Below are 15,538 nucleotides of genomic sequence, written 5' to 3' on the forward strand. Positions count from 1 at the left end.
GCGTTAGCACATACAGAACTAAAGTCTGAAGCCCAGTTAATGTTAAATGCGTGAACAGATACTTACTCTTCAGCCTCTGTTCACGTAATCGGCCTCACCCTCACCTAACAGCTCCAGGAGAAACACCTTCTTTTGTCCCTGAGAAGGAGATCTTATCACAGGAAGTGAGTGTCACACTTGGGCTGGTGGTTTTTTTTTTTTTTCTAAACCTGCTTTGCTGTCAGTGACTAGGGATAGCAACGATTTAAGTTAATGGTTAACAGAGCAGCTATAACCATACAGAAGTGCTTACTTCCTCCTGGCAAGGCTAGGACTGAAAGCTGTCTTTGCTCAGAGAGGAAGTAGTGAAGACTGAAAGAAGAGCAGCTCGCAGCACAAAGTGTTTGAAACGGCCACCTTGACTTAGTAAAGAAAAAAGAAGGAAAACAGTAAAGGAGCAAGGCCCATTCATCATAAAAACAGGTAACAGCTGAAACACTTTCTCTTTTGCTCAGCCGTATTGACTCAGCCACCGTAACTAATGAAACCTTCAGGTGTGGCTAGTTGAGAGATTTTTGTCGTACCTGACTGCATTCAGCCTCTGTGAGAGGGGCGAAGAAAGAAAGGATCCTTTTGCTGTGAATCTGAATGTCAGAGAGCGTAGGGGGCTCGCTCATGGCAGGACAAACATCCCCTTCGGACTGCTCTCACGTCATTGATCACAGTCACGTCCCCGAGTTCGAGGTTTCTCCTTGGATCAAGATCACTTTGGCCTTCCTCTACTTCCTTGTCTTTGTGGCGGGGATCTTGGGCAACAGCGTCACTATCAAGACCACCAGAATCCTGCAGAAGAAAGGCTACCTGCAGAAAGAGGTCACGGATCATATGGTGAGCCTGGCCTGCTCCGATCTGCTGGTCATCCTGCTCGGCATGCCCGGCGAGTTCCTCAGTGCCATATGGAGCCCCTTCTCCACCCCCAACGGCAATGTGGTTTGCAAGCTCTACTGCTTCCTTTTTGAAGCCTGCAGCTATGCCACTGTGCTGCATGTGGCCACTCTCAGTTTTGAGAGGTACGTTGCTATCTGCCACCCCTTCAAGTTCAAGGCAGTCTCTGGACCCCGCAAGGTGAAGCTGCTCATCGCCTTTGTCTGGGTGACGTCTGTCGTTGTGGCTCTGCCCCTGCTCTTTGCTATGGGCACAGAATACCCCCTGGAAATCATCGAGGGCTACCAAGGTGTGACTGCTTGCATCAAGCCCACGTCCAGGCACCACCTCCCCGAGCTGAGGTACAACATGACCATCTGTACCAGCCTCTCCTCCAAATGGCCCGTCTTTCAGGCCAGCATCTTCAGCGCGTTCGTTGTGTACATCATTGTGCTGGGCTCTGTGGCCTTCATGTGCCGCAGCATGATGAAAACCCTGATGATCCACAAGAAAGGAACTGTTGCAGTGAAGGGGGAATATGGATACCAGGAGCAGCATCTAAGGAAAAGTGAAAGTTCGGACAGCAGGAGCTCCAGGAGACAGATCATTTTATTCCTCGGTAAGAGCTGCGTCCTGCTTTGCCTCCCTTTCTCCTCACCATGCCCCCCCTTCCCAGAATGGAAGGAAAGCTGCCATCTTACCTCACCAAGCCCCCCAAAAGGGGCTCTAGGGTTTGAAACTGAACCAAAATGAGAAGGAGGGATGCTTTTGGTTGCAACGATGTATTTTAAGCAACGTGATTTCTCTGCGTGTGTTTGACTAATTCTTTTTGTCATTAGAACAGGTGGGAGGGAAGGCAGAAGGAAAAATCTGATTTGCTTTCTGCTATTTATGTTGTCCGATTATGCTCCTGCGTGTCTGTTCCTCCAAATAAATGAAAATAGGTAATAGGGTATTGCTGCTTGACCTCTGGGATATTGATAGGCACAGTAGCCTGATTATAAAGTAGCTCTATTGGCATTTTTTCCCATTAAATTACAAATATGTGCATATTTAGTAAGGCTCTTGATGGGAAAGAAAATATCGAGCAATATCTGAAGCTTGTCCCACTCTGAAGGCATGTCCCTGTTAGTTCTGGATGCTCCCTGGAGGGTACTTACTCAGCTTCAGTTGTGGCTGGGTTGCGTTCAAGCATTAAGAAAGCTGGGCTGGAGAGTTGATTTGGTCTTGCAGATTGCTGTTGCCCTCTGATTTTTTTTTTTTTCTGGTTTTATTTGAAGGCCTATAACTTTGGAATTATGTTTGATTCTGATCTCTCTCACCACATTTGTCAGACAAAAACTAATCAAGTTGTCATTTCACTAGCTTGGAATCTTTGCGGGCTGTGATCCATGTAGTCTCTGCATTTGTTGATGCTCTTAGAGGTACCCTTAATCATGTCCTGGCTAAATTACAGCTAGTTCATGTTTTGTTGGGTTGCTTAATATGATACTGGATATAATAAATGAACCAGCTTGTGTATGAATGCACAGTAGACCTCGGATTTCTGTGTAGCGTTCTGGTGCTCTGCTTCATATTCCAGAGGGGGAATTGAAGCTCGTGGGTCTGTCCACTTGTAAGACATTCCACAGATTGATTTTTCAGCATCCTGCACTTCCTCAGCTAGTCCTGCTTTTGCCATGATCTGTGGCTGTGATGAGAAGCTGCAGGGTAAGGAGTCCTGGTGCATCTGGCCCCTTTTCCACTGTATGTGTATTGAAGTTGGGAACACAGTGAAAAATCAGACTGACATGGCCTATGACTGAAAAGTTTGGGGGAAAAAGGTGGGGCTGCATGCTGTACTGAGAGGGTGACGAAGGGTTCAAGGGGGAGATGTGACACTTCAGGCTGCATGGAGATCTTCCTCATGTCCTGGCTATGCTGCTGAAGAAGAAATCTGCTCCTTGTGCTGGCCGTCTGCTCGTAATGCAAATCACATGGGGATGGTTTGGAACAGGAGACTCGTGTTAGTGTGATTAAAAGGGCTCTTGATAGTATTACTCCACTGAAATGTACTGACTGCTGGGGTAGAAGCTTAATAAATGCTAAATAAAGCACGTTGCACAGAGCAGAGAAAGAGATAAGGCTCTGCTCTTTAAGTTAAGAGCTACTGTGGGATCCTTAAATGTCTGTGAAACTCACTCCCCTTGTAAATTATCATCCCCAACTACATTAAAGCACAGCCTAAGATCCCAGTCCTGCAGCAAGTTCTAGATAGGTTGAGAGGGGACGGTAAAATACTGTGGTGTTTCTTCCTTTCCTTCATTATTGTTCTGACTTGGTGGTGGTCTAGAGTGGAATAGGTCAGACCAGACTGCTTGCAGAAGTGTTAACAAGCTAAATGAAAGCGACTGGTTCATCCTTTATCTTCAGGGAATTAAGCACCAATATCTGATGCTTTCTGTGTGCTGTCAGCTTTGTGGAGCCGGTAGAGATACTTTTGTGAATTCCCCAAAATGATTTCTGTGGCATATTTCAAATGGCACTTAATATAAGCCTTGCTAATTAACTTGGGCTGGGAAATAAATTAATAAACTGAAGAGTAGGATACTGTGGCCTACATCCAGGAGGACAGTGTAAAGCAATTTAATTTGTAGATTTCATAAGAGTGATGCTTTAGAGCGGTTTTAACCTAGAAGAAGTGAACGTATAAATTGTTTACAAATTGCTGAATTTAAATATAGTGGTTTAGAAATCCTCTTTGTTTTTCATTTAACAGATGGATCAAATTAAAACATATTTGCTCATTTCCAACATATTTCACATTTAATGTGAAATGTAAATGACAGCACATAGCAAGATGTCTTTGAACATCTAACAGCAATAAAAACAATTTAGCATTTTCTTCTTGTAGTTGTTAAAAGTGATAAGTTCTATAAAACAGAGATTAAATTCATAAATCTCCTGACGATGAGAAAAAGCTAAGCAGAAGAAGACACGAGCAGGAACTGGTGCTTTTTTAGTGTCACGTTATTTTGCAGCACTTGAGGTAATTTATGAAAATGAATTGTGAATGTTGACACCGGTAGCCTGCTTACCGCATTGCTGTGCGGTAGTGTGAAACTTGGCGGACGGACTCGAGATGGGGGCGACACCGCTGCTGTGAGGGAGGGAGGGAGGCGGAGAGGGACCAAGTGATGGGGAGCACCACCGCGCTGGGGCAGCCTGAGGTTGCTCGGGGAAGGGCTCTCGTCTGAGGAAGGTAGCTGGGAGGGTCAAATCCTTCTCTGTTGTTGTGCCTCCAGATTTGCTCTGTTTTCTGTGCGGGTATTGGACACTCAGCAGTGTGTCCGTTCAACTTGGGGCCACGACTGAGGAACACTTGCATGGTTGGGATGGCTGTTGGATGTTGTTGCTCTTGTCTGGTAAAGTGAGCTTGTGCTCACTTTATTCCCAGGCCTTTATCACTATCCTATTTGTGTAAAGCCCAGAGAGGCTGCTTGGGGATTTGAAATCCTTGGTGTGGACATGTCTGCTCCTTCTGCCTCTGGATACCTCGCTACGCTCGCAGTGGAGAGGAGGGACTGGTCTAGCGGCCGCATCGGCGCTTCTACACCCATTACTGGGGAGGGGGGACTTCCAGGCACTGTTCAGCTCAAATTTTGGCAGATTTGCCCCAGTGGAGCAATGCAGACTTGTCCCAGTATTTTGGAGAAAAACAGTTCTGTTTTTATTCACTAGGCTGCCCAGTGTTATGCCTTCATATAGAATGGCTGTTGGCTTCAAGAAAGATGTGATAGCACATGCAAGTCTCTGCTATATGCTCCTGCTCCTGAAATATGGCATTTTGTGATTTTGGATAGGCTGTGGCATACTTTCTGCAATCTCTGTTCATGTGATTTACTTAAACCTCTCCTGAGTCATGTGGAGAAACTCAACTGCCCCCAGGGAGTCAGTCTATATGAATGGAGCAGATCAGACTCCAATTTATACCATGCGGATTTTCTTTGTCGTTGATAAGGCTTTTCTGCTCCTGCTGGGGCAGCAGGCCTCTTTCTCTGCTGAAGGGCTGCACGGGTCTGGAGGAGCGTGTGCTGTCATGTATAGCAAGGAGAATATAGCTGGACTTAATCTTTTTGTGTGATTTATGTCAGCATATGTTAATAAGTTTCTTCATCTCCAGCAGCAGAAGCTGGGTAGTTACAGCACTTATGAAAATACAGGGCTGATGGCCCTTTGATTAAATGAAAGATTTTAATAGTATTTAAAAACTCTCAGTGTTCAGCCCACCCTGACTAGGATCGATTCAGTCTTCGTGGCTGCTCAGTCTCTTCTTTCTGTTATGCCAATAAAGGGCAGTGGAGTGATCAGAGAGCTAGCTAAATGGTTGTGAGGTGCTGCTGGTGGCTTCTTGCTGCTCCAAAACCTGCCCTGAGCAACAAGAAGAGCTGAAGGACCCTGTCACCCCAGCAACAAGCTCTTCAGAGTGAGTTTGGAGACCTTGACTGGGTCATAGCAAACAAAGAAGAATGTAATGCAAGGAAGCCATAAAGGAGAGATCCATCTAGTGCAATAATTATAAACATTAATAAAAGAAGGCACTTGCACAGCAGAAGCTGTGTAAATCAAAAAATCTTTAGGAAACTTGGCCAGCTTTGGGGGGGAAAAAGAGCTGCATGGGGCACACCTCCTTGCAACCGCTGGCAGGGGTGGGCCTCAGCACGGACCGCTCTGTGCCAGGAGCTCAGGTTCTCCAGCCAAGGCCTCCTTCTTCTTAATCTAGTCATTAGTATAAAGCCACATCTATACAAAAGCAACCATATGGCTTTTCATTAAACTAGATCTGACTGACCTGAACTTACACTCTGTGATGAAGCAAGTTATGACTATCCCAGATGAAAAATTCATTGCTTCTAAAGCTGCTGTGATATTTCCCTTGGCAGCTTCAGTTTTGTGCTTCTGCTAAAAGCCTTAATTATTCTGTATACAGCAGCCTCAGGCCTACTACAGTAAAGTTGAAACAAGAATGTCCTTTAGTGTTGCTACATCACCTCTGCTTTTCTTTGCATACACTTCCAGTTTGCCCTTTGGAACAATGATTTTCTCTGTTTGTACAGCAGAAGGGGCCCCGCTGAGAGGGGCTGCTAGGTACCGTTGCATGGTTTATGGTGTGCCTGCTGGCATACAGGCTGTGTTTTTCTGTCTCCTGAACACGATGAGACTTCTGCCCGTCCTGATCTCTTGCTTCCAGAAGAAAGAACAAAGTATTCCAGCTGCTAAGAAAGCTGCACGTCATGGTGGATGCATGAAAGCACTGCTGGAGCGGCAGCAGCCGGCGAGAGCAGGAGCTGTAGCTGTAGCTACCTAATTGGGACCCTGCTGCTTCCGTCCCATCCTGACCCAGCAGAGCCAGCTCCCCTGTACCAAGCGGTGTAGATCAGCTCTCTCCACTGTCTCCCTCCCATCACAAATGAACTGGAGCTGTTCCCCTGCTTTTGGGACCTTCTGCTGTAAGATGAATTTCACCTACATGCCTGGACAGCAAATAGCCTTCAGCTTCTTTAATAAGCAGGAAGGGGAATTGCCTACCATAATCTGTGTGCAGTGCCTTCATCTTTCTTAAAGGGTGGTACCGTGTGGTGGTTTTGTTTTTTATTTTTGATTTGGTCTAACGCTTAAGTATGTTTGTCAAATATGCGGGGTGAGCCTCAACCTGAAGACAGTAGCAATGTTGATTGCATGTGATTTGATATGGTACAGGTAGCTTCTTTTCTGGTCTTATTAAGAAAGCAATAGCAGCTAGAGACTTTGAGACTGTAGTAACTGTTGTAGAAGATAAGACAGTCCCTGTCTCTAAATTCAAATAAAATAGGCAAAGGGAAGGGCTGGAAAAGCAGAAAGAGGTGCCAAGTGGAGAACCAAGGCCACAAATGCCGTGAATGAAATGCTGTGAAAGCTATGAATGCATCTACAGAGTCTTGCGCTAGTGCCCTTCTGCTGGGCTGCCTGGCCCCTTTTGTGCCACTTTTTGGTAGTGACGGTTAAAATGGTGTCAAGCTATTCTATGATAATACCAAATGCCACTGTAAACACCATGAACACTGCTGAACCTGGCTATAAGTTAAAGCTAGATAAAACTTTTGAGTGGACCATACAAGAAACTTTCTTTAAATTAGAAATTAGAATGACTTCTTAGAACTTAACCTGGAACTTTTTTTTTTCTTTTTCTTTTTTTTAATGCACTAGTGCTGGTAGATTAATGTTTTGCTCAGAATAAAGGTATTGTGTGTAGAAATAGCTTTTCCAAAGATCACTAAGGAAATGCATTTCATAAGGCACTTGGCAAATAGGTTTTCAGGAGGACAGATTACTTCAAGTAGTCTGCTAAAAATATGTGGTTGTCATCTGGAGATGACTCAGGCACAGTATAGCTTGACAATGGTAGGACTTCTGTTACGGGAAAATTAGATGCTTCTTCATAGGCTGGAAATTGGCTGGGTTTTTTTGTTGTTGTTACTGAAAAAGGTAAAGCTTGGGGATAGAACAAAAATTGAAAGAACAACCTAATTGATTAGATTCCAGAAGAACACAACTCCAACCCATGTAGTTTAAACTTGGCTTCATTGACTCCTTTCGGTTCATTTCTTTAATCATTCCACTCAGCTGCATTTCTTCAGAGACTTTGTTGGAGAGGTGCCTGAACATACATATCTTGTAGTCTGGATATTATTTTCATCTCCGCCTTTTATATGGCGTCTCCATCCACATGTTTCCTTGAGTAGGGTTTCTAATTACACAAGGCAAACAGTAGTCTGAGTGCACTGAAACAGATAGCAGGGGCTGAGTAGGAAACTTAAAACACTGAGACAGACAGACAGACAGGCCATTCAGTTGATGGCATCCACCCTGAGCTTCCCTGAGTAAGATTTTTCCTTTAGGTATTGCTCTCTGGAAAAGAGACAAAAGCAAAGGATTTTCCTGCTGGTGTTAGTAAAATTTGCCTTTTCTTCTTCACAAAAGTATTAACCTGGTGTCAGTGACAAAACCGATCAATGCTACTGAATGCTGGTAGCACAAAACTTAAGCTCAGCAGTTCAACAAACAACAATGCAAAGACTGCAGTTAGGGACACGCAGCTTCTAAGGATAATAGTGTACAAACAACCTCTGAAGGGCTGCAGGACTTGTGCTGATTTAAAAAAAAAAAAAAAAAAAAAATTCACAGTAAATTAGACTCAAGGCAACCTTCCGAAGTTCAGATATCTGTATGTTCAGTTTTCCCACACTGTAATTTAAAAATGAACATAAGCAGAAACCAGCATAATTTTCCTCCCTATTGTACAGAAAGCAATTTGTCTACAGCTACTTCTACCTGGACGCACATAATAGAAGATTGTACTTTTGGCTTAAATAGGCAGTCTTCCTTTCCTCCTACACCGAGGGATGGCAAAAAGGTACCGAAAGAAAAAGAATGGACGAATAGGGACTAATTGAAGCCAGCACCCCTAGGGTATTTAAGACTTCTGTAGTTTTAATGGAAAAATCAATGTGTGATTACACTTTGCATTAGAGTACTTAAAAATTGCTTCAAAATGAAAAGTCTGCAGCATTAGAAACAACCTAAGTCTGCAAGTACTGTAGTCAGAGAACCAAATGCACCACTGGCACAGTCCGCATAGTTCTCCGTCTATGATATCCTGGCATATGCTGTATGTTCTCTGTAAACATGTGACCACTGTCTTTCGCTTCTGTGCACATGAAGCCTATAAAGATAATGAGTGATGAGTGCTTTACTGATGTGTAGTGACAATCTCAGTCATGCTTTTGTCTTTCAGTTGATGCTTACAAGGAAACTGGTATTTCACCTGGACTGATAGTTGAGCTATAGGTGTTGGTGCACTGCTTCAGCCTAGCTCATCCTGCAGCATGTGCAACATGAGCATCTTTCCAGCTCTTTATGCTCTGTTATCTGTGTTTTGTCCAGAGGCTAAGTGGACAGTTGGGATTTCTTGAGTACTTCTGCCCTATACTCCCCAAAGTCTCTAGGAGTACTACCTCGTCAAGGGCTGTTATTAGTGTTGGTCTTAAACTTCCTATTTTTAATCTCTCTATCTCTCTCTCTCAAGCTGTAAGTAATATGGTCTTCCTTCTGTTCATTTATCTTCTCCCCACATCTTTTGGCCCTTGAGTCTGCTGGCAGCCCTGGATGTATGTTAAGGAAGGAGGGGGAGTGCAGGCAACTTCCCTCGCCGTGGCAGTACGATCCAAAGCCTGATGAAGGAAACTGGCAGGGGGCTGCTGTGTTTGAGGAGCTGAGGTCTGGCTGTGTAAACTCAACTTCCAAAAAACACATTGGCTCACAGCAAACCCCTTCTAAGACATGCTTTCCCACAAGTAGAAACCTTGGAAGCTGTCTGTTTTTCCAAAGAGGGAATGAAAAAGTGAGAAGGTTTATTTCCATTGAAGTGGAGAAATACAGGTGTTGCTCCAAGTAGGAAATGAGTTGACAGAGATAGTCCCCAGCTAAAATTAAGCCCACGTACATTTGATAACTGCATCCCCTCAATTTTGGACTGCTGCCTTCATCCTTTGGTCAAGAAACTATTGTCTTAAGCATTAATCTTCCACTTTATCTATGTTTTCTTGAACTCTCTTCTGAGCCATACGCCAACTCAAATGCTGACTGCTCTTACAACTTCCCAGTTTCAGTAAATAGGACTAATTTCTGGCAAGTTCACAGATGATTTATTGAAGTCTGCACCTGTGAAAAATTAAATGCATTATCTATTCCTCTATTGTTTCATATTCCAATTATACCACATTTCACAAAATTAAATCTTTTGTTTTTTCTAGCTGATGTTAAGACCATTATCTTTAAACAATGATTGCTAGTCTGTGAATTTTAATGGAAGAGAGCTTTAATATCTGAGCATTTATTAGTAATGTGAAGCTTTCAATTTTATTCTATGTAACTTCTTGGTTTCCTGCAGGCAAAATTTGTCTTAGAAACTGAGTATCAACTACTCTGCCAACTAACAGGTTAAAGATTAATTTATTCTCTTTCATTTTCACAAGTGAGTTCTTGAACCTGTGATCTTACAGGATAGGTAACACAGTTGAAAAACTAGTGAGCAGGAATTCTAAAAATGCTGTTGTCCACTCTAGATAAACAGTTAAGATTTTAGCTTATATTTGGCACAGCCAGCTTCTCCTAGACAGAACCAGCTGTAGCACCTTCTTATCCTTCCTTGAAGGCATCCTATGCATGTTTATGCTGCTAGACATCAGCCCTGTACTTAAATGACAAAGAGGTTATCTTTCCGATCTCTCTTATGGATGTATGAGTAATTGAGTCTGCCTGTAATCTCTTAATCCTATAAATAGGAATTTACAAAGAAAGTTGAAATTGAGAAAAAGGTCTAGCATTGTTATTGGCTAACTTTCCCTTTCTTTTCCCAAAGTTGTTTTCAGGTCTGTGGTTATTGCATTTAATCGTCTCTTAAAACCACTTACCATCTTTGTTTCTTTGAATTTTTAAGGGAAGGTATTTAAGTTTAAAGGTTAGGTTATGGAGTTAGAGTTGGAGGTCTCTCTGCAAGCAGATATTTGCTTATTGGGCAATTACTTGCTTATTTGCTTATTGCCCCTCAAAAAACACTTGACATCCATCTGCAAACAGGTGCACATACATAATAATTATTGTGGAACTAAACTATACTCATGAGTGTAAAGAAACCCAGACATGGAGAGGCATTAGATAACATAGTTTAGATGTCTGTTCTGGTCCCACCCAGCATAAATTGCTTTTGTTTCTCAAGTTTTATCAAGTAGCTTCTGCATGCATATTTCAGGATGCTCCATACTGCTCCAACCTCTAGTTGAAACCTGGAAAACAGCTTCTCAGATACAGCCCCTTTCAGAGGTCTGTCCCATGTGCAGGCCCTGCTGTGAGGTGATGCTCTCAACTTCTCCCCAAAGCACTGGTAGGCTTCTAAATGTTTTGGCCCTGTTCATATATCATTTCTGCAAATCTGCCTTGCTCTTCTTCTCTATATAATATTGCCAGCTTGCTATCTGTTGAACATAATGGTTTTCTTACATAACTAAAGGAGTTGCAAAAAGGAGTAACAATAAGTTTAATCAAGAAAAAGTTTTTTAAAATCCTCTGTCCCAAACTTTGGTTTTGGAAAGGTCATTTTGCCTTCACTCCCCCCCTCCCAACTGTAAACTTTTCAAGAAAAAAATTTATTCATTGCTGGTTATGTTTTTTATCCAGCAGAGGAGTGAAGATGTGTCTCTTCTGATTGGCCCTAGTTTTTCTTCTGATGCCTCACATTCTGCATGTCCAATCAAAAGAAAACTGAACTAAAATTTGTCCCCTAAGCATGAAGAATGAGGCTGCCCAAGAACAGTCTCCCAAGAACGGTTAAGGATATCTATAGAAGAAAAACTACTTACTATGACTGGGTCAATGATCAGAATTAAACTTTTAAGGTGTCTGAAGATTGCAGTACCTCAACAGTAACATACACAGAGATTCAAGCAGTCTTTAGTGTGGGTGCAGCTTTAATGTGTCAGGTTTTTAACTGTCAGATAAGAACTAAAGTAGCATGGTGAAGGACAAACAGAAGTCAAAAGCAAGCTCTGACCAAGTGGAATTGTTTACCTTTGCGCTTTAGATACTGAAGTATTGCTAAAAGAATATTCTGACTTTGTTTTTCTTTCCTGATCTGTTGAAACAAACACAGGTCTAAAATGGGTGTGATGGGTTGTGTCAGAGGTCTTCAGAAGAAGAGAGGGTATTTAAGTAGTCTTTTTGTCTTGAAAGCTAATCAAATACCTAAATACTAGTGATAGTGATGATGATGTCATTACTGACTCCTCCCAAAATTTGGAAAAGCATCTGTCAGTACTTGCAGGCATACACATACCTTTGAAAATCTTGGATATTAATTCTAGAGGGGCTACTTGGCTACTGAAGTATAATGGGTTAAAATATATCCTTGTTTAAACTTGAGCTTTTGATAAAATGCAGTGTCTGACTACCCATATTCAGGTTGGAGAGAACGCCTACTAAGATAACTGGGGAATGAGGAGCTGAACCTTTAACAGAAGCTAAAATGAAGTTGGCTTGTATAACGTAGCCAAATGAAGAATGCACCTGATTATGAGTTGTCCGTAAGCACGCTGGGGCAGTAAAGAGGAAAGAAAGAATGAAAAAAGAGAAAGTCTGGTTTGTACCCGGGTTTAAAAATGTTGCTGAACTGATTCAGTAACAGGCATAACAGTAAATCTGATCTTGCTGTGCACATGCAACAAGTTAAACTTAGCAATCTTGCTGTGCATCTTTAGAAACTGTCTGGGGTCCCAGACCTGTTTAAGTTAGGCCTTATGTCAAGAAATTTGCAATCAACCTTGTTTCAGTTGTAGAGCCAAGGATGTTCTCTCTGGCATGCGTAAGGTCTGCTCTTCAGCTTGGAGTCTGACCCAGAAAGTCATAGGTAGCCTTGGTTAGCTCTGAATTTATAGAGATTTAAATCCATGCTAAATATGTATTTGCTGATTTGGACTGTAAGAAAAATAACCAGCAGTAAAACAGCTAAAAAAAGGTAGTTCTTTCGAATCCACCCCTCAGTCAGAGCGATCTTTGAGCAAAGGCAGAGCAGGTCTGATCTCTGTTCCCGCTGAGGTTTATGAGCGTGTACTCCTTGTATCTTTCAGTTTTTCTCTTTTGCCCTTTCTTAAAATGTTTTCCCTACGTAGTTTACTCTGAGCCAGCCTTGGGAGCTCATTGTTAAAAATTGATGTCTGGAGATTGAAACTTTCCACTGTCTAGGTTCCCTTCCATGATCCTATTCCTTCACATATACACTTCTACTGAATTCTAAAAGGCTTTCTGATAGTGACTTGAAATTCAAATGTCCCATTTCTATTTGTCTTCTGGTCCAAGCCAACATTTAAATGCAGTCTTTTCCATTATAAGGTGCATATTGACAATTTGGGAAACATTGTCCTGCAGTGCAAATGCTCTGATATTACAAAATATTGCCATGTTCTCTGCATCAATCTAAATGATGGCGTCAGCATAAGAACTAATAGGTCTGTGGGGGCCATGAATGAGTACAGTCAGAAATGAGAAAATTTCTAGTCATGGGAAGGACGTGTTCAAGGACAACCTTCAAAGTGGAGAGTTGGACCAAACTCATTCGGTTCCTGGGGTACGTGATCATTTCTGCAAGTCTGTGACGTGGTTGCCTGCGACAGACGTGGAAGGTATGTCTCTGGTCACAAAGCCCAGGTCCCCACTGGCTTGCAAGGACATGGTTATGTTTCTCACTTCGTGGTTTGGCACTGTGTGACGGTATCCCCTCTTGTGGGAGGGTGCTGATCTGGCAAAGAAGGTGCAGCAAGTTTACCCAAGCTGGACATTTTCTTGGCAAATCACCTGCTGCCGAAAGGAAACCTTCAGAAGGCTGGAACAGGGCTGCGCAACTTGTGCACGCACCGTTCCCTGCCTGTAAATGAAGGATCCGTTTCCTGCGGGTTGTGATCTGTGAACCAAAGGGAGGGCAAGGTGTCCCCTGTGCCGTTCTGCCTCTTTGCTCGCGCAGAGCCAGCTCCCCGCGGCAGAGCTGAGACCCAGCTCTGCCGGGCCTGCCTCGGATACCCTCGCTGGCGACCTCTGCGGCGGTCGGCCTCCTCGTGCCCGGTGACTGGAATTCAAAAGCCTTCTGAGTGCCTTTCTCCAGGAGAGAATTGCTCTAACCTTATCAAATGGCAGTGAAATGTAAAATGACTTAATGTTTATTTGCTGACAGGTAGAAATGTCCTCTAAATTGACTGTCGCAGTGCGAGCGCAGTGCTGTAGGACCAAATCATAACCTCTTGTTGGCCTTCAATCAAACAATGTTAAGTTTGGGGAGTGGGGATTTCATTTTGGCCTCCCTGGATGCATGGACAGCATTCTCATTTTGAAGTTTTATACAATGAAGTTATATTTGATATTTGCATAATTCAAATAGATGAAACCCTCAAACAGGCACAGGAGACTGGATTTCATTAACTTGGGATGCAGCCATTCCCATTTCTCATGCAAATGGCAAATACCTTTCCTGTAAGTATACTTTAAAGATTCATTTCTTTCTCTAATCAAGTGTTGAAATCCTACCCAAGGGAATCAGAATTGATTTCTTTTCCCTTCAGATTGAATAGCATAGACCTTATTTGGGTTAACTTCTGTCATGAAATGTAGGTTAACCCTTCAGTGTGCTGCAAATCAGCTGAAAGAGTTCACGTTTTCTGCTCTGACACGCTGAAAATGTACACGGTGTTGTCATCCTGCAAATGTAGCCGTCGGCTCCACTAAGCTCCGGGAAGCTCTGCCTATTGGCAGCAAGGATCTATTTCTGCTGAAACTCTGGCCTTGAAAGCTGGTTTTTGAATTTCCTCCTGGGCCTTGAATGCTGTAATTGATTATGCTTGTTTTGCTTTTAGTCTTTAATGATCAAGGTGAAGAATTGCTCAAAAACAGTTAAGATGTTAGAGCTGCTCTGAGAAGGAAGGCCGGATTCTCACCCCGGCTGCAGTTTCCCCGTGCCAGGCGCACTCTCACAAGCCTTCCACAAAGCCGGGAATTTTTCCAGTTGTAAATCCCATCTTGGAGCTGGGGCCTGTGCCCCTCTCTCTATGGGAGACCTGTTGGGGCACGGGAGAGCTCCACCACATTAACGCAATTTAATTTACATCAGCAGAGAATTAAAACAATTTCACCTTCAATATCTAATCTTGCTCTAAGTAGCTGTGGGGCATAGTCCCGCACACTGTGCAGTCCTAGCCACAGGGCTGGGACTCCTATCCATAGCAGCATCAAGTGATTTTTCCCCCCCTCCCCTTCTACTGAATTGTTCACATATCTTTGTTTGCTATTTTCTGGTTCACCTTCCTGGAATATAGAGCTCTGCATTTTATTTTCTCTCTTTCAAATATATCAGTTTTCACTTCAATTTTCTTATATTAGTTTAAACTGATAGCCTGACCCCTTGGCCATTCTGCCTCTCTCAAACATTTCCCAGTGCTTTCATCAACAGGAAGGTCTGCTACATTCTAATGGAGAATGGCTTTAAAAAAGAAAAAGAAAAAAGAAAAAAACATTTTTCTTGGTAATTTGGGATGCTTAGTTTTCTGCTTCTCTTTGTCTTAGAACACAAAGTATGCATTGGGGAGGGTTTTCTTCTCTGCATTACTGGTGAATTTATGGTGTGCTCTCTGCCTCTCCATCCAACCAGCCCCCCCACCCCCATAAAAGAAAGCAAGACAAAGTAAGCTGCAATGAAAAGCTCAAGAATAGCCGTGATGGCCTGGGTTTTCCTCCTGCAATAAAGGAAGATTTTCTCTGTATTTGGTAGTAATTAGTAAACCTGCACTTAAATGTATACACATTTTGAATTTGATCTCTTTAAAATTCCTGGTGGGGGGGAGCACTCTGGGTAGCAAGCGCCAATCACTGGTATTTTGGTTCCTACATCAGATGTCAGTTGCCTTTCACTAATGAGTTTAAAGTTCAGCCCTGTGCTTCTCAAAAGCTTTTGGTAAGTCTGATTTTACCATCTCCTTTAGTTAAGCCTTGCACTGCCCCTTCAAACCTGAGTTGCTTGCAT

At 43.0% G+C, this 15,538-nt stretch overlaps 1 protein-coding gene across 1 annotated transcript in view; it reads left to right on the plus strand.

The window, feature by feature from the left end:
- Positions 1 to 648: 648 nt before the first annotated feature.
- GPR39 (G protein-coupled receptor 39) overlaps positions 649 to 15,538 on the plus strand; it is a 78,190-nt gene continuing 63,300 nt past the window's right edge. Inside the window, exon 1 of the mRNA XM_013959736.2 lies at positions 649 to 1,522. Within this exon, the coding sequence (XP_013815190.2) occupies positions 655 to 1,522 (868 nt within the window). The 5' untranslated portion in view covers positions 649 to 654. The remainder of the gene's footprint in view (positions 1,523 to 15,538) is intronic.

Source organism: Apteryx mantelli, chromosome 6 (assembly GCF_036417845.1).
Source record: "Apteryx mantelli isolate bAptMan1 chromosome 6, bAptMan1.hap1, whole genome shotgun sequence".
NCBI lineage: Eukaryota > Metazoa > Chordata > Aves > Apterygiformes > Apterygidae > Apteryx > Apteryx mantelli.